A 20,478-nucleotide genomic window follows, 5' to 3' on the forward strand; every position below is an offset into this window, starting at 1 on the left:
AGATTACAAAATGAAAGCATTGCATGCAGCTCTGTTCATATGCAGTATCTGTCTAAATGGGACTGGGTCCCTTTACTGAGACAGTACCTTGGAGGCGTTGCGGTTGCAGTAGTTCACACAGGCATTGTGACTCTGGTTTAACGACTGTAAGGAGGAGAGGAAGGCAAAAGAAGAGGATTGTGTTAGTTAATGTGCTGATACACCTGATGCATTATTCTGTGATTACATTTAGCATTTGCAACGTTATGTTCCAGTCTGATTAATTAGTTTGAACAAATGGGATTATGGAGGTTCTTGAGCCTGGAAAAGCTATTATGTAATTAGATTTGTTTTTTTTCATACACAAATGTAGATGTAAAACATAGAAATGCTCTTAAAGTTGCAATAAACCATTTAGGTACTGTAACCCCAAAATTCCACGAGGCGCAGATGCACCGTGTTCCGGTTTTGTCCCGTCGTCTTCCCTGCATCATACCAAACCGGGAGCATCCGAAGCGGAGCGTTTTGCCTGCCCGACTCGAGCCCTTCCACTCCATGCGGCTCGCATCAAAAATAGACCTGGCGCTTAATTTCAGCAGAGCCAATGGAGTGACGCTTGTAATAACAAGCATTGTCTGGAGTGGCAGCTATTGTTGGCTGGGGCCGCGGCGCTACTGGAACGCAGCGCAGACGCGCATGATGGAATTTAGGGTTAAGATTTCCCCATCCCTGGACGCCCGGATAGCTCAGTTGGTAGAGTGGGCGCCCGCCCATATATAGAAGTTTACTCCTTGACGCAGCGGGACAGGGTTCGACTCCTACCTGCGGCCCTTTGCTGCATGTCATTCCCCCCTCTCTCTCCCCTTTCATGTCTTCAGCTGTCCTATCAAAATGAAGGCTGAAAATGCCCAAAAAATAATCTTTAAAGATTTCCCCACAACAAGGCCACCATCAGCTACCTCCTAAATATCCCAGTGAGTCCAGATGTAGCTCAAACTTCATATACTAGTGTTTCCCTGAGCCCAAGGCCGTCTTGAGTGAGTAGAGCGGTCAAAAGTTCTGGAAAAAGCTACTGGGTGATCCTTGAGTTCAATATTTGTATTTTATTGTAGAAATGAGATGATGGTTTTAAACAAGTCTTTGTCTCACATCAGCAGTATTTCTATTAGTTTCTTCTTCTCCACAAACCCCACTACTTGATATCTTTTTTTTTTTTATCTAAAAGTTTTAAACATAAAAATTGCAAAGTTGATGAAAAGTGGGTATTATTATTATTATTATTATTATTATTATTATTATTATGTCATTGATTCCTTGTGGCACCTTTTTCAGAATGCTTATTTTGCTGCTATTGTTGTCTCTTTGGCGTCTTACTGTCAAGTGTATTTCTCAAACACTTGACACTTTGTTGGTTTTACAACATCTTGCCAGGACTGCAGCAGAAAATTGGCTGGCTGGCGAACACGGGAACGTTTAATTAATTTGTGTTGTCTTTATGAAGAAATACATTAATTAATTACATAACATTGAAGAGATGTCTTGATAATATTACATCAGTCTGAGTTTTGCAGCTAAAAAGTAGGTATTACCTGCCAGAAGATAGTTGACAGCAATGTTTGATTTGGGAGAAGGAGGCCAACAACCTGCACAAAGACAAAAACCCTTTTACAAAACGACTACAAAAGTACAGATAGATTACCAAAAAGGAAAAAAAAAAACAGAGCCTAAATGTTATTTAAGAGGGCCAGTCTTGGTTTAAAACAGTTGATTTATGTCAGCGTATGATATATGATTGACTTTGCATTACTGAAAAGAATGCAAAATCCAAAAAAGGTCTTACCACTGGTGTGCCAAATGGGATAAAACCTGTTAAAAGACAGAGTCAGTATCATCTTTATTACATCAGTTTCTTTTAAATGTCCTATATTGGAGTGAGATTTCAATGTTTTTTAATTATAAAGCAGGTCAAGGTGCTATCTAAATACTGTCAAAGTATATAAATGTTTAAATAGAAACTGTGTCTTTAAACAGGCCATCAGGACATATGTATAGTATGGTTGTGATATCACAACCATACTATACATATGTAGAAAGTGGCGCTACAGTCACTCCCCGGCTGCAATGACAGTGGCACTGAGTGCAGATGCAGAGGACTTGGAAGTGCTGACCAATCAGAGCAGATTGGCTTTTTTCGGGTGAGGGCCTTCGAGAGATAGACGCCAAAACAGAGTGTTTCAGACAGAGGGTTAATACAGGTATAGTCATACAGACAGTATAATAAACATATTGTTGTTTGTTTTAACATTAAAGCATGAAAACATGTTCTAGTAGAAACCCAAAATACAAGTATGAAACTGAAAAGGAGTATAAAATGGGACCTTTAACTAGTGTTCTAGTCTGTACAGGTTAGACAGAGCAATAGGATTCTGCAAATTCCCATTTGTCTGACATTGGTCCTAACATATTAATCGCTGGTGTCTCTTTCTCCCTCCCTTTCTCCTCCTTTATTCGTTCTCTTTCACCCTCTCGCCAACACCTCAAAGTCGCCTTGCAAAAAAAGGTGCTTTGAGACTGGACCAAAAAAGAACTTCTTCAGAGAACCTCAGGAACTTCTCGGTCACCGTGGGAGAGAGCTTTTAATCAGCACCCAGCTGAGTGTGACCTTTTTCAAGCCTGAGACAACCTGAAGAACCCCGTTGAGCCGTGACAGTTCCCAGGGGTGACAGCGCCTCCATGTTGGACCACATAACAAGCCCCTAGATCCCACTTCCCCCAAGGCTTCCACATACTGTACCTGACATCCGAAAGGGCATGAGGATCTTCTCCCCTGTGTCGGGGTGGATGATGGCCTGGAATAGAAACATAATGATTAGAATCACACAACAAGGATTTGAGTTCATTCTGTTGAAATGAATTGGAAAAAAGAGTTTTGCTGTGGGGTTAAAGAATGAAGAAAGTGTTGGAAACTAATTAATATCACTTTAAAAAGGTGCTCTAAGCGATGTTACGCATTTTTTAGGCTAACATTTTTTTTGTCACATACAGCAAACATCTCCTCACTATCTGCTAGCTGCCTGTCCCCTGAACAGACTGAAAAAAAAACTGGCCTCTGTAGACAGCCCAGGCTCCACAAACGCCAACAAAAACAGTGTTCCAGCCAATAACTGACAAGAAAGATTTGGGGGTGGGGGTTGGGGGGTTTAGTAAGCGGAAGGGAGGGGGAGAGGACGGGATGAAGAGGAGGGAGGGGCGAGCTAGCCTCCGTTTTGTTTGACAATGCTTCGAACGTCAACAACAAGTGACATCACCCAACATCGCTTAGGGCACCTTTAAATATAGTGAGACTACTAAAAACAAGGTGTCAGATTATATAGTAGTTTCGCTGTATTTAAGGTGATATTAAACAGACAGGAAGTGGCTTTGAGCAACAAAGGATTATTACTTAACTCACTTATTTGTTAACCATTTTCAACTGTGTGCATTTGGATATTGTTCTTTCAAAGTATTGGTCATAAACCATAGTATGTGTGTGGCTGTGACTGTCCCCGTTTTGCTCTCTAGAATCATTTAATCATTTATTACACCAATAGGGAGTCTTAACATGTACACATTTGTGCCATTACAGTTAATTCTAATTAACTCAACTGATTGCATGAATGCCGCTGTGTCTTACATAATTACCCTGACACCTTGAATCAACTGTATTAGCACAGATCAAGGTCTGAGGGGTTGAAGCCTTTGGTATTGATATATAACCTCGCTTTTTTTCATGTTTTTGTGTGTGGGTAAGCTTTTCTTGTATGTACCTTCTCATATTTACCCACCAAAGACAAACAGCAGCGTTCTGAAATAAGATAAGACAGATGGAAATCTCTTTCCCCTACTGCTTCAATGGTGACGAGATCTGCTGATTGGAAGGAAACGGAAGGCATCCAGCTTCTTTCTGACGCTCATGGAGCCAATCTTGAACATGTGAAGTAACGTGTATGAGGGCACTATCATGTCTGAAAAGTTTCAGCTTATACCGAGTCTATCTCCACAGCCCTGTGGAGCAAGGTCTGGCTACACCACATATACATTCTGGGATAGGAGGAAAAAAAACCGGTCTGGGTTGTTTGCATTTCTTTAAACCGATCACAATGGTCCTGGGCGGCGCTAAGCTCCGGACGCAGAGACTGTGGCTCTGCAAAACTCGGGAAGGAACTTGTTTTGGTGGAACATTTACAAAAAAAAAAACGAAATGTAAAAACACATTTTGAAGAAACGGGTGAGGGGCAACTCACTAAGTCAGTATATTGAATAAGCTAAGGATAAAAAGAGTAAGTTACTCCACTTCAAACTCATTGACAGGACACTTAAAAACAAATATTTAATTCAAATCGTTACGTTTTATTTAGACGAGTCATAAACACCAGCTTTCTAAAACTCTAAGCTGTTGCTGTGGCCGTTTCCATATTACTGTAAATACCGTTTCTGTTGGTTTGACCAGCAGCACCTGCAGTCCAGTGACCGTCAGACGTCTTCCGAAGCTGCCACTTCCTGTTAATTAGCACGGATTAATGCCACTCGCCTGCTTCGCCGTCTTTGTCAGTTCAGTGTAGTAACAGTAAATGAAAGGCTTCTCTTTTAATGTTGCATTTTCCTGTTTTGGGCCATTCCGCTGTATGTTTGTTGTGTACACAGGACAGAAGTGTTGAGCTAAAGTGTAAAGACTGGTGTAGGTTTTGTTTGCCAATCCACTGACACCATACCAACCAGAGATGATACAAGATAGTGACCGTAGTGTGTGTTATGGGTTATGTAGTGATTGGGACAAAAAGTGAATGAAAGAGAGAACCGTCTTACCTGCTTAATTTTTTGAGCTTGCCAAAGCTGTAGAGACAAATAACAAATACCTTTAATGAAAAGCACTTTAGTTTGTAAGCACTGAACAGTCTCATGTATTTCTACAGGCCAGTTGATGTCTGTAATGTAAAGCCTTGAGCCTTTATTTATTTATTGGACCACGTACATGTAAACTGTTCTGAATATTTTTGAATTTTTATTAAATTCATAAAATGTAAAAACAAAATAAAACCATTTATACATGTCTTTAGTAGATATTTGGATGATTTTAGAAACGTCTCGATTAGAGCTGCAAAGATTAACTGATTAATCAATTAGTTGTCAACTATTCAATTAATCGGCAACTCTTTTGATAGATTATTCAGTTTGAGTCATTTTTTTACGAAATAAAAAGTAAAAATTCTCTGATTGCAGCTAGTTAAATGTGAATATGTTCTAGTTTCTTCTCTCCTCTGTGACAGTAAACTGACTATCTTTGAGTTGTGGACAACAACAAGACATTTGAGGATGTCATTTGGGCTTTGGAAAACACTGACCAACATTTTTCACCATTTTCTGACATTTTAAAGACCAAACAACTAATCGATTAATCCACAATGAAAATAGTTGTTAGTTGCAGCCCTAGTTTTACCAGGTCAACTCCAGTTTTTGAGTCTTTACCTGAGCATCAGTCACTCCCGGAGGCAGAGTTCCTTGTTTGAAACGGTCGAGCAGCTCCACAGACTCCTGCAGACGTTTCTGTTTTTGACCAAATAGATAAAAAGTCAGTATAATGTAAAGTTAAGTCAGGCCAATCTTCCGTCAGCTTAGAGATGGTTTTTTATATTCCACTATTAAAGCCACACAGCTCAATGCCTGAGATAATTGTGTTTCACTAAAACTTTCATGCTGATTTTCAGTAGACAAATGAGTTTCCTAAAGGGTAATGAGCAGCTTTCTGTGGTGTGATCATTGTCTAATGCTGAGCAAAATACAAGGTCATGTGGCCCAATTTGTTCTAATGAGCTTGCCTGTATGTGTGTGTATGTTCCTTTCTCTGCGTTTGTGTGCGATAGTGTTAGGTGTGCACTTTTGCCCGTGCGCACATGAGGTTTTGTGTGTGTGTGAGATTGTATGCAAAAATCAGGGCCATCCTTGTTCCACTCTCGTCATTAGGGGCAAGTTGAGGCTACGCCTGGCCCAGCAGGGTGCCAGATGTGCGTGTGAGCACACACACACACACACACACAACACACACTCTCCACCCCTCACAGCTGCCCCACATGTCCACAGCTCATCACATCCCAGGAGCTACTGGTGCTATTACTGTCACCAAAGAGCTCGCTAACAGCTTCATTACCCAGAGCACCAAAGCACTGATGACTCCATGAACAAAATTACCAAAACACAACAAAGACCTGGAGAAATGTCACGATGAGCAGGCCAGAGAACCGTCTGGAGCCAAAAAGGTCACAGAGTCGTTCCGAATAACAGAGAGGCCCCAAGCATGTTCATTAATTAGTCATGTTAAAATGGTTTTCAAAACAACGTCAAGTACATTTTAAGAGCGGTAATTACCGAGTCATATTCTATGCCTTTTAAATAATTTAAATAATGTATACTTTTTTTTAAATTGAAATTACAAATCACACTCTGTTTTTGTTAGACACACTACACACAGGCCTGAAATAAACACACATGCTCAGGTCCTATACATGCACATTTGGAGAGATGTCAGGGACAGGCGCCCTGAGGCCCAGGATGTGAACTGGCATTTCTCCAGCTACCAGTCCACACTCCGTACTTTGGTCCAACCCAACTCCCTACGGACTGAGCTACAGCCACCCCCAGAAAGGTTTCCTTCCTTTTGTTTCTCTTCAGTAAATGCTGGCTCTGTGCTGTTTAATGTAACATTACATTGCCAACGTGTAGGAGACTTGGCTCAATAAAGGCCTGTTAGCTCACTATAACACAGCAAATGTGTGGATGCCAACGAAAAGCTCAGCTCTTGCAGTCATCAGCAATCAACAGCTGCTTTTCCTCCCTTCACAACCAACGGGGTGAGATAGTTTTGCCTTGCAAGTGCAGAGCGGGCAGAAGGTTGACTACAGATTCACTGATCTCTGGGAGTTTCATCTGAATAGCTCAAAGGCAAGTACATAAATAGCAGCTGTATGTATTCCTGGGGTTGGTGGTAAAAATCAAAGTGAAAAATACATGATTTACCACTTCAAAACATAGAACATTCTAATTTTACCTTTGTACCTTTATTTATTCAGAGAAGTTTCACTGAGAGGAAGCCTCTCTTTTGCAGAAACGCCCTGATCACAGTCACAGTTACACATTCATACCTGTCGGAGTTTCACTCAGAAGCAGTCCTAAATTGTGAAGTCTTTCCTCTTGTATGAATATTGAGCTTAGTACTAAGGTATCAAAACTAATACAAACATTTAAAAGTCATTTCTAATGATAATCTGCACCACAGTTTGGTCAGTGCTTCATCAATTGGACCCTGATCTGGTTCTCCATCATCATCCTGTCACCCACTCTCAGCACTTTGTCTCTCCTCTCTCTGTATTCATGCAGGAGTTTTGAGACCACTGTGTTACAGAGCCCTGGCTTGCCCGATGTCCTCATTGACACAGATACTTTATATACCTTCATATTAAGTCAACAATTTCTCAAATATGTAAAACAAAAGAAAGCTAAACAGTACTCTGATGAAGTTTAAGTCCTCCTCAGTCCAGAAGAGATAACCTGGGCAGCATTAGTGAATGAGCAACTCTATCCCTTCCCTAAAAAAGTAGTACCGATGTGCCATCAAGCAAGGCACAAAGTCCCTGTCAGCTCAATATGAACGGTCCTAGGTAAACACAGATTAAAAGACGGTTCAGTTCAGCTTTTATCACACCAGATCCATGTGATGAATCATGTGGTTTGTGTACCTCGGTCACGAAGAGTGTGCTGGGGTCAATCACATCCAGGAAGTGCCTGAACCGACCAGAAAATGTGTTCTAAGAGAAGAGAAAATACATCAGAGAAACATTATCTTTGAGGCCACATTCATTTCAAAAAGCCATTTAAAAACATACTTTTTGTTCATAGGAATAAACAATTAATTTTCATTCAAACATCATTACCAGTACGACGTCAACATTAGATATTAGATGCAACTTGTGGCCTTTTAAAGTTTGCGTCTTCAACAAGTGATCACTGGAATAACAGTCGGGATGAGAAAGTTCAGAAAATCATATTTTCTTTATCTATCTGTATCTACTATACAGGTGAAATAAAACGTTTGTTCAAATTTAGGCAGCCAAATCTATATTCTGGATTTTTTTTTCTTTCAGCAGAGAGAGGTAGAGAGATTCCAGCTGTCACCCAGTAAACAGTGATATTACAGCGTGCCAGCTGTTTCAACACACCAGGTGGAGCCTCCTCATTAATACCTCTGACAAACTGTTTCCTATCTGCATTTTTTTGGGACCCATATCCACTCACACCATTTGCAATTAATTTCTATAATGACTGTGCCAGAAATACCTTTCAATCATTTATTCATCACTGAGCATAAGGAATCATTTCGGAGATGCAGCAACAGTCCACCACGCAGCGTTGAGAGGCACCCATCCCTCCCTAACTCGAGATTAATTACACTAACAGCTAATTTGAATGAAAATCTGCTATCTGACTCACTGCTACGCCTTGTGACTTCCTGAACATATGGATGGTTGGTAAAAACACAGCGTGGGGGAATAGTGTTTTTTTAAAATCTGTTAAATTCAATTATTCACCAGTGCCACTCCTACTCGAGCCGGCACTGGGGAGCAGAGGACGAGAGGGGACTCCTTCTAGCTGCGCTCCAAAGGCTAACAGCAGCTTCATCAGTGTTAAAGCAACACTAAAGCACTTTTCCCGCTTCGGTCCCCCTACAGGTTGGAAGCGGAATTGTCCATTACCGCTGTCTTAATGTCTCATTAATGTCTCATTCAAACTACAGATCCGCTACCCGGTCTGGCAAACTTGCGTAATGTAATGTAATGGACAGTTCCGCTTCCAACCTGTAGGGGGACCGAAGTGGGAAAAGTGCTCTAGTCTTGCTTTAAGCGTGATTTATACTTCTACGTAAAATCTACGCCGTTGCTACGTACATAAGTACGTGGAGACGCGGACCTACGCCGTAGCCTGACGTGCACCTCTTGAAAAATTTAACAACGCGTTGCGGCGACGCACATCGTGTCTTGGTAGCGTTGCATTTACCCCCGACTCATTTCCTGGTTCTCCTTCTCCATAAACAACATGAAATCAAGGAGAGGGTTAACTTTTCCTGCTACAGATTTCCCACCGTGGTCAGAAAGCACCGGGGAGACACTTTGGTTCTCTCACTATGACTCTAGAGTCACTACGCGCTCCGAAGCTAATCGCCGTAACTCTTTCACTTCGCTCTACCACACACTCCCCACACACACACACACACACACACACCGTGCCGGCTCGAAGCACACACCAGCGCACAAGTATAAACATCAGGCCACTTACGTAGGCTACGGCGAGAGCTCTGCGTGGAGCCTCCGCAGGACCATAAAACACGCTTTACACTGTATTCTGTGACCGGTCAGATCATGTGACCGGATTTGGACCTCATCTTGATGTTTAGTCACTGGTCATCCAAAATCCTATATTCATACTACATTTCAAAAGGGGTATTGATAACTCTCATGTGCATTATTTTTGTCTGATACTAGTGCTTTCATTGTTGATCATATCCTTCCTGAATGTGTTTTTATGTTTTGAACATGTGTTGTTTGGTTCTAAAGTCTATGCCATTAATATATCCAAGCACTACTCCTGTATGATTATATGATAATGTTACACTTGAATTCCACATTCAAGTATGTTTACTATGCTTTAAGTTTTTATTTATTTATTAGAAAATGAAAAAAAAAATGAAAATTGCAAACAATTTTTACTTTAATCCACACAAAAAGGTATGTAACTCTAGCATTTATTTTATGTAATTTATTTATTATTTCTTGAGCGATTTAAAATAGCACTTTCATAAAGTTGTGACGGTGCTTTTCCCAGCTTATCCAAGGTTCTGTTAATAAATGAAATTATGGGTTGAGGATTCGAAGAAAAAAAAATCTAATTCGAAAATCATAATATTAGGGTAAATGTAGTGTAAAAAGTACAATACTTCCCTTTGAGATAGAGCGGACTAGATATACAGTGCCTTGCGAAAGTATTCGGCCCCCTTGAACTTTTCGACCTTTTGCCACATTTCAGGCCTCAAACATAAAGATATAAAACTGTAATTTTTTGTGAAGAATCAACAACAAGTGGGACACAATCATGAAGTGGAACGAAATTTATTGGATATTTCAAACCTTTTAAACAAATAAAAACTGAAATATTGGGGGTGCAAAATTATTTCAGCCCCCTTAAGTTAATACTTTGTAGCGCCACCTTTTGCTGCGATTACAGCTGTAAGTCGCTTGGGGTATGTCTCTATCAGTTTTGCACATCGAGAGACTGACATTTTTGCCCATTCCTCCTTGCAAAACAGCTCGAGCTCAGTGAGGTTGGATGGAGAGCGTGCGTGAACAGCAGTTTTCAGTTCTTTCCACAGATTCTCGATTGGATTCAGGTCTGGACTTTGACTTGGCCATTCTAACACCTGGATGTGTTTATTTGTGAACCATTCCATTGTAGATTTTGCTTTAGGTTTTGGATCATTGTCTTGTTGGAAGACAAATCTCCGTCCCAGTCTCAGGTCTTTTGCAGACTCCATCAGGTTTTCTTCCAGAATGGTCCTGTATTTGGCTCCATCCATCTTCCCATCAATTTTAACCATCTTCCCTGTCCCTGCTGAAGAAAAGCAGGCCCAAACCATGATGCTGCCACCACCATGTTTGACAGTGGGGATGGTGTGTTCAGGGTGATGAGCTGTGTTGCTTTTACGCCAAACATAACGTTTTGCATGCTGTTGCCCAAAAGTTCGATTTTGGTTTCATCTGACCACAGCACCTTCTTCCACATGTTTGGTGTGTCTCCCCAGGTGGCTTTTGGCAAACTTTAAACGACACTTTTTGGATATCTTTAAGAAATGGCTTTCTTCTTGCCACTCTTCCATAAAGGCCAGATTTGTGCAGTACGACTGATTGTTGTCCTATGGACAGAGTCTCCCACCTCAGCTGTAGATCTCTGCAGTTCATCCAGAGTGATCATGGGCCTCTTGGCTGCATCTCTGATCAGTCTTCTCATTGTATGAGCTGAAAGTTTAGAGGGACGGCCGGGTCTTCAGATTTGTAGTGGTCTGATACTCCTTCCATTTCAATATTATCGCTTGCACAGTGCTCCTTGGGATGTTTAAAGCTTGGGAAATCTTTTTGTATCCCAAATCCGGCTTTAAACTTCTCCACAACAGTATCTCGGACCTGCCTGGTGTGTTCCTTGTTCTTCATGATGCTCTCGCGCTTTAACGGACCTCTGAGACTATCACAGAGCAGGTGCATTTATACGGAGACTTGATTACACACAGCTGGATTCTATTTATCATCATTAGTCATTTAGGTCAACATTGGATCATTCAGAGATCCTCACTGAACTTCTGGAGAGAGTTTGCTGCACTGAAAGTAAAGGGGCTGAATAATTTTGCCCGACCACTTTTTTCAGTTTTTATTTGTTAAAAAAGTTTGAAATAGCCAATGAATTTCGTTCCACTTCATAATTGGGACCCACTTGTTGTTGATTCTTCACAAAAAATTACAGTTTTATATCTTTATGTTTGAGGCCTGAAATGTGGCAAAAGGTCGAAACGTTCAAGGGGGCCGAATACTTTCGCAAGGCACTGTATTAAGTTGTTTAAAATGGAATATACTCAAGTAAAGTACAAGTACCTAGAATTTGTACTTAAAGGGATAGTTAGAATTTTTTGAAGTGGGGTTGTATGAGGTACTAATCAATACTCAGTGTATTAGCTACAGTAGATGTCGGTCGGTGCGCCCCCAGTTTGGAGAAGCAGGCAGGAGTGCTGACACGGAAGCTAAGCAATGTCCTGCTGTGGACGGGGGTAGCTGCTAAATGTATTTCAGACACCTTAAAAAAATCAATATCAGTTTAAGTGTACACTATATTTAGAATATTTTCACAGCTACCTTTACCTAGATGTCAGAAAGCCCTGTTTAAGATAATACAAGAGGAATTGAAACCATTCCACGTTCTGGTCAAAGCCACCAGACTCCATTGACAAGAACAGGAATTTTACCTCGCAGAACACGGGAGTTGCTGGTCTACTGCAGCCTCGATTGGTTCGTGTGTTTGTTAGCTTCTAACCCTTTTAAAACGCCAAAGTCACACCCTTACACAAACTAACTAACCAATCGAGGCAGTGATAAACCAGCAACACCTGTGTTCTGCTAAGTAAAATTGCTGTTTTTGTCAATGGAGTCTGGTAGCTTTGTAGACCGTGCTATAACGGCTTCAGTTCCCTCCATGTAAACTTAAACAGGGCTGTCTCAGGACATGGTTAAGCTGTGAAAATATTCTAAATATAGTGTACACTTAAACTGATATCGCTTTATTTAGGTGGGCCTTTTTTTAGGTGGCTAAAATACATTTAGCTGCTGCCCCCCCCCCTCCACAGACACTGCTTAACTGTCATGCCTGTCCTCCTGCCTGCTTCCCCAAACTGGGGGGGCACCACCCTCAACTGAAGCTTACACCGACTATGGAGAAGCAGGCCTACTCCACTTCAAAAAATCCAAATTATCAGTATCAGTACTTGAGTCGATATGGACCTTTCTCACAGCAGACATGTTGACTTGTCATAGTAGGAAAAGCACAGCTGAAAGTGATAACCTTAACGATGGCTCAGTTCCATCAAGTGTCCCAGTAAGCTATTTCAGTGAGTCAGCATGCACAATACCAGGACCTCTCCTAAGTGGAATGCAGCCATCAGTAATGGTTTAATACCAGGACCTCTCCTAAGTGGAATGCAGCCATCAGTAATGGTTTAATACCAGGACCTCTCCTAAGTGGAATGCAGCCATCAGTAATGGTTTAATACCAGGGCCTCTCCTAAGTGGAATGCAGCCATCAGTAATGGTTTAATACCAGGGACCTCTCCTAAGTGGAATGCAGCCATCATTAATGGTTTAATACAAGGGCCTCTCTCCTAAGTGGAATGCAGCCATCATTAATGGTTTAAATACCAGGGCCTTCCTAAGTGGAATGCAGCCATCATTAATGGTTTAATACCAGGACCTCTCCTATTTTAAGTGGAATGCAGCCATCAGTAATGGTTTAATACCAGGGCCTCTCCTAAGTGGAATGCAGCCATCATTAATGGTTTAATACCAGGGCCTCTCATAAGTGGAATGCAGCCATCAGTAATGGTTTAATACCAGGACCTCTCCTAAGTGGAACGCAGCCATCATTAATGGTTTAATACCAGGGCCTCTCATAAGTGGAATGCAGCCATCATTAATGGTTTAATACCAGGGCCTCTCATAAGTGGAATGCAGCCATCAGTAATGGTTTAATACCAGGACCTCTCCTAAGTGGAATGCAGCCATCATTAATGGTTTAATACCAGGACCTCTCCTAAGTGGAATGCAGCCATCAGTAATGGTTTTGAATACACCTGTGCTTGTCCTACTATGACATGTCAACATGTCAGTTTTGTATATTGGTATTGGTATTTTTTATTGACAAAAAATAAATAAAAATGTTAACATGTAGGAAAAGTGAAAAAGGTCTATAATGCAACTACTTAGTTAGATTCCACCACTGCCTAAACCCAATGTAAATCTGAGTCACATGCCTGAGGATTATTGGCCAATACAGAGGATTCTGAATCAAAAAATACTGCGTGTTTGTTGAATAACGTTACTACACTTTGACAGCCATTAGCACAAAAGGGTCACACATTGTTAGCTGTGACGTGATCTAGCTAGCAAAATTGTTAGCCATCAATTTGCTCTATCTTAGCTCACTAGCTAGAGCCTGTCACCTCACCTGTCATTTTGGCCAACCAATTTTGCTGACACGGTGAGAGAGTGTGACGTTAGCTGTTGACAAGATATATGTCAATGGATACAACAGAGGCGAACTAGCTAGGGCTTTACACTCAAACATGTACAGAATTGTAAACAAGTTCATATGCCAAATATAAGCTTTAACAGTAAACCTATGTTACTGCTGCCTGGCACTTGAAGCACACTATGGAAGTAACGGTAAAGTTCCTGTGGCAAACTTTAATCGATAGAAAAGTCAAAGTACCTGGTCGAAACGAGACTTGCCATGCTGGAATGTCCCATATTCAGACATGCTGCTGCAAACGCACACAAATCTGTAACAGTCTTCTTCTTCTTCTTCTTCTCTACGATGATAAAAGTGTTTACAAACACTTTATCAAAGTGCAAGCTGCAGAGGCGCGCCGTAGCTGTCCAGTGGCCAGCTTGCATTAAGGGTAATGTAGTTTTTCCGGGGTGCTTTGCTCGGACAGAATGTGGTTTGAACTTACGTTAAGTTGACTACACCTCCCAGGAGAACGTGCTTTGTTCTTAAAGTGGGGTTTATGTATGCTGTTTGGAGTACAACGAGTACAACAGATAATAAAAATGCGACATGTTTGAGTTCTATGTCGTTGGTGAAAGCACTGAAGGAAGGTGATTGAGTTTAAAGAGTATAACAGTTACATAGCCCCCTAGTGGTGGTTTTTAGTTAAAGTCAGTAGTAGAGAAAAAATGCAGGGGTTGGTCAAAATAATCTGAACACCTTATATTAATTTTCTTTAAAAAAAATTTTGGAGGGGGTCCAATGTAGGGGGAGTTACATACTACAATAATAACCTTACAGCACATACTGTGGGAAGTATATGCTGATTCCAGTATTTTTAGACTTAACATACCAAAAAGCACATTTTCACCCTTTTTCACGGGCACAATTCACATATTTTCAGATATTTTACATGTGAAACATAAAATGTGAAAACGTCAATTTCACATGTAATATCACAGGTGCACCATGTACACAAATCACATGTGATTAATAATTCACATACAGGCACATTTTCAGACATTTAAAAAAAAAATCAATATAATATATCAATATATGAAAGATCCAGTGCTGCATTCCTCCAGCAGAATATGATTCACTGCCATGTGGTGAGGGCTAATAACATTTCATAAATGTAGGGTGTTGTTTTAGAGGGACATGGCCTCATGTTTCTTAAATCATGGTGTGTGATATTGTTAGTGTTTAATAGGGACAATTTGATTCATTGGGAGTGCTTCAATTTAAAGTGGTTTCATTACTTGACTCAGTTTGCTCCAGTCAGAACATCCCAACTGGACTCGGTTTTGACTGGCTCTCCTCACTGCAGAACTAAAACACAACTTTTGAATAGGTGTAATCACAGCATTTATGAATAATTTAAATAAATACCCTGAGTTAAACACCACTGCAGTGGACACACATCTATTACTTTTGATATGACAAGAGACATGTCTTTTTTTGTTATTAACCCTGCTGTTGTCCTCAGGTCAAATTTGACCCGTTTACAAAAGCTTTCTATATCAGAACTATATAGAAAAAAAGTGACAAATGTTGGAAAAAGCCACAAAAACGCAGAAAAAAAAAAGAAATAAATTGCTGAAAAAAGTGACAAAAAAAAAATACATCCAAAACATTGCCAAAGGTGACAAAAACTTGTTTTAAAAAAGTGACTAAAAAAAAGGAGAAAAAAAACATCAAGAAAAGTGTAGAAATTTTTTTTTTCAAATTTCAACCAAGAAAATCACAAGTTGCATGGTCGATGGGAAGACAACACAAGGGTTAATTAATGTCTTCATAAGTGATATTATCTGAAGAACACCAGCTATAAACCGAGAGAGGGCTGAAGCTTACTATCCATTAAAGGGTTGTGTTTTAATATAATTTCATCAAAAAACACACACAAACGCACCACAAAGACAAATTTACAACCAAACATACGGTGAGCAAGAAACACAAAATATTCTTTATTAAATATACAAAATTTGTGAAACAGAATTGCATCACGAATTGTAAACTTTCCAATCTCACATACTACCTTAAGCACATTCCACCGGCTACACACTCAAAAGGACAAAACAGAATCAGTTTTAAAAACTTAAATAAAAATGGAAGACATGGAAGAGGACATTTATTCTTGCGCTTCCGAAGTGCCGAGTCACATTTAATATGTCTCTACGGTCATCTATACACTGAGATGACAAGACGGTTTGGGATGTTTTTGTATGCTTCAAGCTCACTGGCAAACCATCGTTGTGGTGTCAAAGTAGGCCCGAGTGCTTAAGTCACAGAGCGATTAGAAAGTGCATTACGGTGTAAAGATCTAACTATAGCCTACTGATATCAACAGACGGGTACAGTAGAGTTATGTTCTGACGATTAAGTAGTGCAAGAACATCCACGAACGCTGTTAAATGTGGCATCATATCAGAATACTTCATGGTGTAACAATCTGCTCCATAGATTAAGTTTCAAGGCTGTTTTCTTTTCTTTTTTTTTGGCATTTCACAGGAAATCACTATTACTGCTCATTTTCTATTGGTATGCATACAATTTATTTGTGTGCAGTGATCTAAACAATATCATAACAAAGCATCAAAAGAAGTCAAAAGAAGTGAACTCTCTCAGCTAACAGATGGCTTTTCTTCTTCAAAACCTGCCCCGAGCCCCGACAAGCTAAATTAAGTGCTTGATTCTTGACGAGCGTCAAAAACAAAACAAAAATAAGGCAGTATTTGGCATTTCAATACGGCATATATGCTCTAGAATTGCGGTATATATCCCTTTGTAACACCTGGAAGCAGTAAGGATATGCGTGCTTGAGCAGAAGCGGATGTGACAGACACACAGACACTGAGGGAGGGCAGTCAAGAAGCAGCATGTTCGCAGGCATTTCTCAGCAGTGGAGTTGTGTTGATAACACACACACGCACACACACACACACACACACACACACACACACACACATACACACACACACACACGTGTGGGAAGGCAGAAGCCTGAGATCAGACAAGCTGTGATGGCTGATCTTGATACCGACTGGATACTGAGTGATACTGTCTTCACCTGATAACACCGTGACCCATACAAGAATAAGTTAGCTTATGTGGCTGAGCATTGTGGGTAATTTCAAGACATGCCCACAGAATAGAAACGAAAGACGAAGAAATCAAGGTGGAAACAATAGGAAGGGAGCGAGCAAAAGATAAACAGCACTTGATCGTGCGTAAAAGCATTCACTTGCTGGCTAAGAACACTTTTGAACATTCAGAAGCTCCAATCCGTTCCCAGTGACGTGGCCGCGACAAGGCTCAGCTCCCACACCGCTCATCTGGTTTGTAGTTTCTAAAACTAGTCCGAGCACTGGATATTTATTAGGGAACATTTTTGTAGAGTGTCAATCCAGAACAACATATAAACCATCTGGACAAAGTGATGCCAATCACAAGCAGAACGTCACTACTGTATAAGAAACATATTGGTGGTTTTGCATGAATTTACCTCATTAACCAAATACTGTGTATACTTCAAAATAACGCAGACTATTTTACAAAGCATACCTAAAGATTATAGATTTTTTTTCCCCTTCCTTCTAAGCACCCATTGGTTTCAGTTCTATCAGAGAAAAGCTCAATGTTTAAAAATACAATTCATAGATGAGAAAATCAATATCTCTCTCAGACACGAGAATGGTATCGGTCTTCTAATCCAACTCTTGGAAACAAGCGTACTTCCCAAAACGTTGAACGATTCCTTAAGCATGGAAAACCACTGGCAGAACTTTGCTCGAGATCCCCTGCAGTGAACATTGTGTTGCACTTCAGTGATGTGGTACCATTGGGTCATTCAGTAGTTGTGAGCCAGGCCTGTTTTGACAGTCCATTGCTGCTGCCAGATACAACCAGATTTACAACAGTTGTCTATTGATTTTCTGACAACATAGTAGAGCTGGAATAATGAGTCAATGTATCCATTAGTCAACTTGCAGGAAACTTAAAAATCTATTAATTGTTTCAACCAGTTTTCAAGCCAAAATGCCAAACATTTGATACTGTATTTCCACCTTCCCAGATTATCAGGATTTGCAGCTTTTCTTCGTCTTACAACACTAGTTGCAGACCTACAATAAGGTTTTCTGGTAACTGAATCTTGCATGTTGCACTATTTTGAGGAAAAAAAAAAGGTCTTGAGCAGGTTTCGGGTCTCTGCAAATTGAGCTCAATGCTGCAGCTGCACTGAAATGAAGTGAAACCAATGGCTGCCTCGAAGGTATAAAATCGATCTAAACCTGATGGTATACGCTACACAAATGCCCAGCATTGAATTAAAGTGTATGCAATTTGGGGTTAATGGTCTGAAACATGCAAAAGCACCAGAGTGGCCCTTCACGTCGGTCGCTCTCCTTTCTCTACAGAACTGCAACACTTTTGGAGAACATTTTTTTGGAGATAAAAAAAAAATAACAACTTTGTGAGGAGTTAGTTGTATATACAGTGTCATGGACTGAAACTCTACCATTTCTCTCTTTTGTGATAAGGTGATAGGAGTGAGGTGAAAAGGAGGAATCAATGTTTCTACAATCAGGATCCCAAAATGGGAGCATGTGGGCTCTCCTCTGTGAGCTCGAAACCAACTGGCTGTGTGAACCTGAAAACAACCTGAGGACCCGCTACATTGAGAGCCGCCCCAACCAAAGCCTTCTGCCAGGACGTGTGTGTTTCAGCACAGTTAAAGCATGCCGGCTGGAAAACATGGCCTCGACATCTCTCAGTGCCTAGAGATTTTTGTATCAAAAAGGACAGCATAGCAGTGAAAAGACTAAAGAGCTGTTGTGGAGGACAGCGTGAACACAACCACAAACCCTCCCCCTCCCCCCTTCGTCACTTTAACTTGGAGCGCACTTGCAGGAGAGTGGGCTTCTGCTCCATGATGCGCACCAGCAGCGTGTCAATGTAGTCCTCCAGATCTTTGACCTGCGGCTTCAATTTCTTCAGCTCCACCTCCCGCTTGGCCAGCAGAGATTTCTGACGCTCAAACTCCGCCTTCTGCCTCTGCAGCTCGGCCTCCCGCTGCACCAGCAGGGCCACCAGCTCGCTGTGGTTCAGGTGGTAGTACGAGCCCGCGCCCGTGCCCACGCCCTCGGCCACAGGCTGAAGACAGACCGGAAGAACAATCAACGGGTGACAAAGTTAACAACAGTCTGATGTGTTTTCATTGGATTTTAAGGGTGGAAGAAAAGAAAATCCAAAATCGTATGAATCCTGATCACTATTTTTAAAATCGATTCTCTTCCCTGGAATCGATATTTTTTTATTTAGTTTTTTTTTTTTTTTAACCAATAATTCACCTAATTATTTTCTGTTTATACAGTAACGCTAACAGCAACTACATCATATTGGTTTCTAGCAAAACAGAGCGAAAGCAGAAAATCCATGTTATGTTCTGACTGACTGACTGACTGACATGTGATGTGCATTCTTCTTAGAAAACTATTAGTTTGTAGAAATGTCTCATGATATATTGTCTCAAGAAGTGTATTATTCAACTTTTGTTTTTTTTAAAGAAGGAAAAGAAAATCGCAATATTCAATACTATCGAATCGCAATAAATGAATAGCGCAATTCAAATCAAATCGTGAAAGAATCGAATTGGGACAAGCCCTGTAGGACTTCCTGTCGATTAAAAGGTGGAGCCCTTTGTCTGTTCAGCCATAGTGGTTGGATTGCTGCTCATGCTAATTTATTCCAAACAAATCAGAAATGTAATAACACGTAGCTCTCGGTGTACTCATCCCAAGTGCAAGTAGTACCCATCTTTCAGATCAAAATGGCGGACTTCCTGTTGGGTTTAGGGTATGGCTCTAATGAAGTTGTTTGTACATCTTGACATGCTACATATGTGTACCAAGTTTCGTGAGTCTACGTTAAACGCACTGCAGGGGCTCAATTTTCTTAACTTTCTAGGGGGCACTAGCGAGCCATTTTTGTGCGCCTATTCCCGAAACCCTTTAAATACGTAAATTTTCGGAAAAAGACGGGAAAAGAATAAAAACAATAATTCCTTCAGTTTCAATAGGGCCTTCGCCGCTGTCGGTGCTCGGGCCCTAATAATAATAATAATAACTTACATTAAACAAAAGTTAGACAACAAATTTAGTGTCTAACTACATCCTCACTGAATGAGAAAATGGTGAAATCAAACTTGTAACCTGCCTAAAATCTATAGAACTCTAAATTAAGAGTACACATTATGAAGTGAGTTTAAAAAAAAGAAAGAAATAGGTTTATAAAACTACAGCTTATTCTTCTTTATACCAGTACCTTTTTGTTTTTACACCGATTACTTCCTAAATTTGCAATTTTAGCAACATTTGTTACACTTATTGCTGTTTAATGAAGTTATTATTATTATTATTATTATTATTATTATTATTATTATTATCATCAGCATTATAATTGTCAGGTGTATTAAAGTCAACAAGCAGGAGTTGTGTAGGTAGAGAAAGGAGCCAGTTTGTTTGATTACCAGAAGTGTTCATTTCAGTTTTACAGCAGTCCTGATCATTGAAGCTCAAAAAACACAAAGACATAGTTACTGTTGTTTGCCTCTGTAGG

The 20,478-nt window shown here is 40.5% G+C and overlaps 2 protein-coding genes across 2 annotated transcripts in view; both read right to left on the reverse strand.

Annotated features, from left to right (window-relative positions):
- sfxn5a (sideroflexin 5a) overlaps positions 1–14,278 on the reverse strand; it is a 28,255-nt gene extending 13,977 nt beyond the window's left edge. Inside the window, exons 1-8 of the mRNA XM_039786216.1 lie at positions 14,086–14,278; positions 7,749–7,817; positions 5,485–5,562; positions 4,825–4,851; positions 2,774–2,828; positions 1,820–1,845; positions 1,569–1,622; positions 88–144 (exon numbers count right to left, since the gene is read on the reverse strand). Coding sequence (XP_039642150.1) covers positions 88–144; positions 1,569–1,622; positions 1,820–1,845; positions 2,774–2,828; positions 4,825–4,851; positions 5,485–5,562; positions 7,749–7,817; positions 14,086–14,133 — 414 coding nt within the window. The 5' untranslated portion in view covers positions 14,134–14,278. The remainder of the gene's footprint in view (positions 1–87; positions 145–1,568; positions 1,623–1,819; positions 1,846–2,773; positions 2,829–4,824; positions 4,852–5,484; positions 5,563–7,748; positions 7,818–14,085) is intronic.
- A 1,520-nt stretch (positions 14,279–15,798) lies between these two features.
- rab11fip5a (RAB11 family interacting protein 5a (class I)) overlaps positions 15,799–20,478 on the reverse strand; it is a 33,682-nt gene continuing 29,002 nt past the window's right edge. Inside the window, 1 exon segment of the mRNA XM_039785780.1 lies at positions 15,799–19,014. Coding sequence (XP_039641714.1) covers positions 18,745–19,014 — 270 coding nt within the window. The 3' untranslated portion in view covers positions 15,799–18,744.

The sequence above is a fragment of the Perca fluviatilis genome, chromosome 20 (assembly GCF_010015445.1).
Source record: "Perca fluviatilis chromosome 20, GENO_Pfluv_1.0, whole genome shotgun sequence".
Taxonomy (NCBI): domain Eukaryota; kingdom Metazoa; phylum Chordata; class Actinopteri; order Perciformes; family Percidae; genus Perca; species Perca fluviatilis.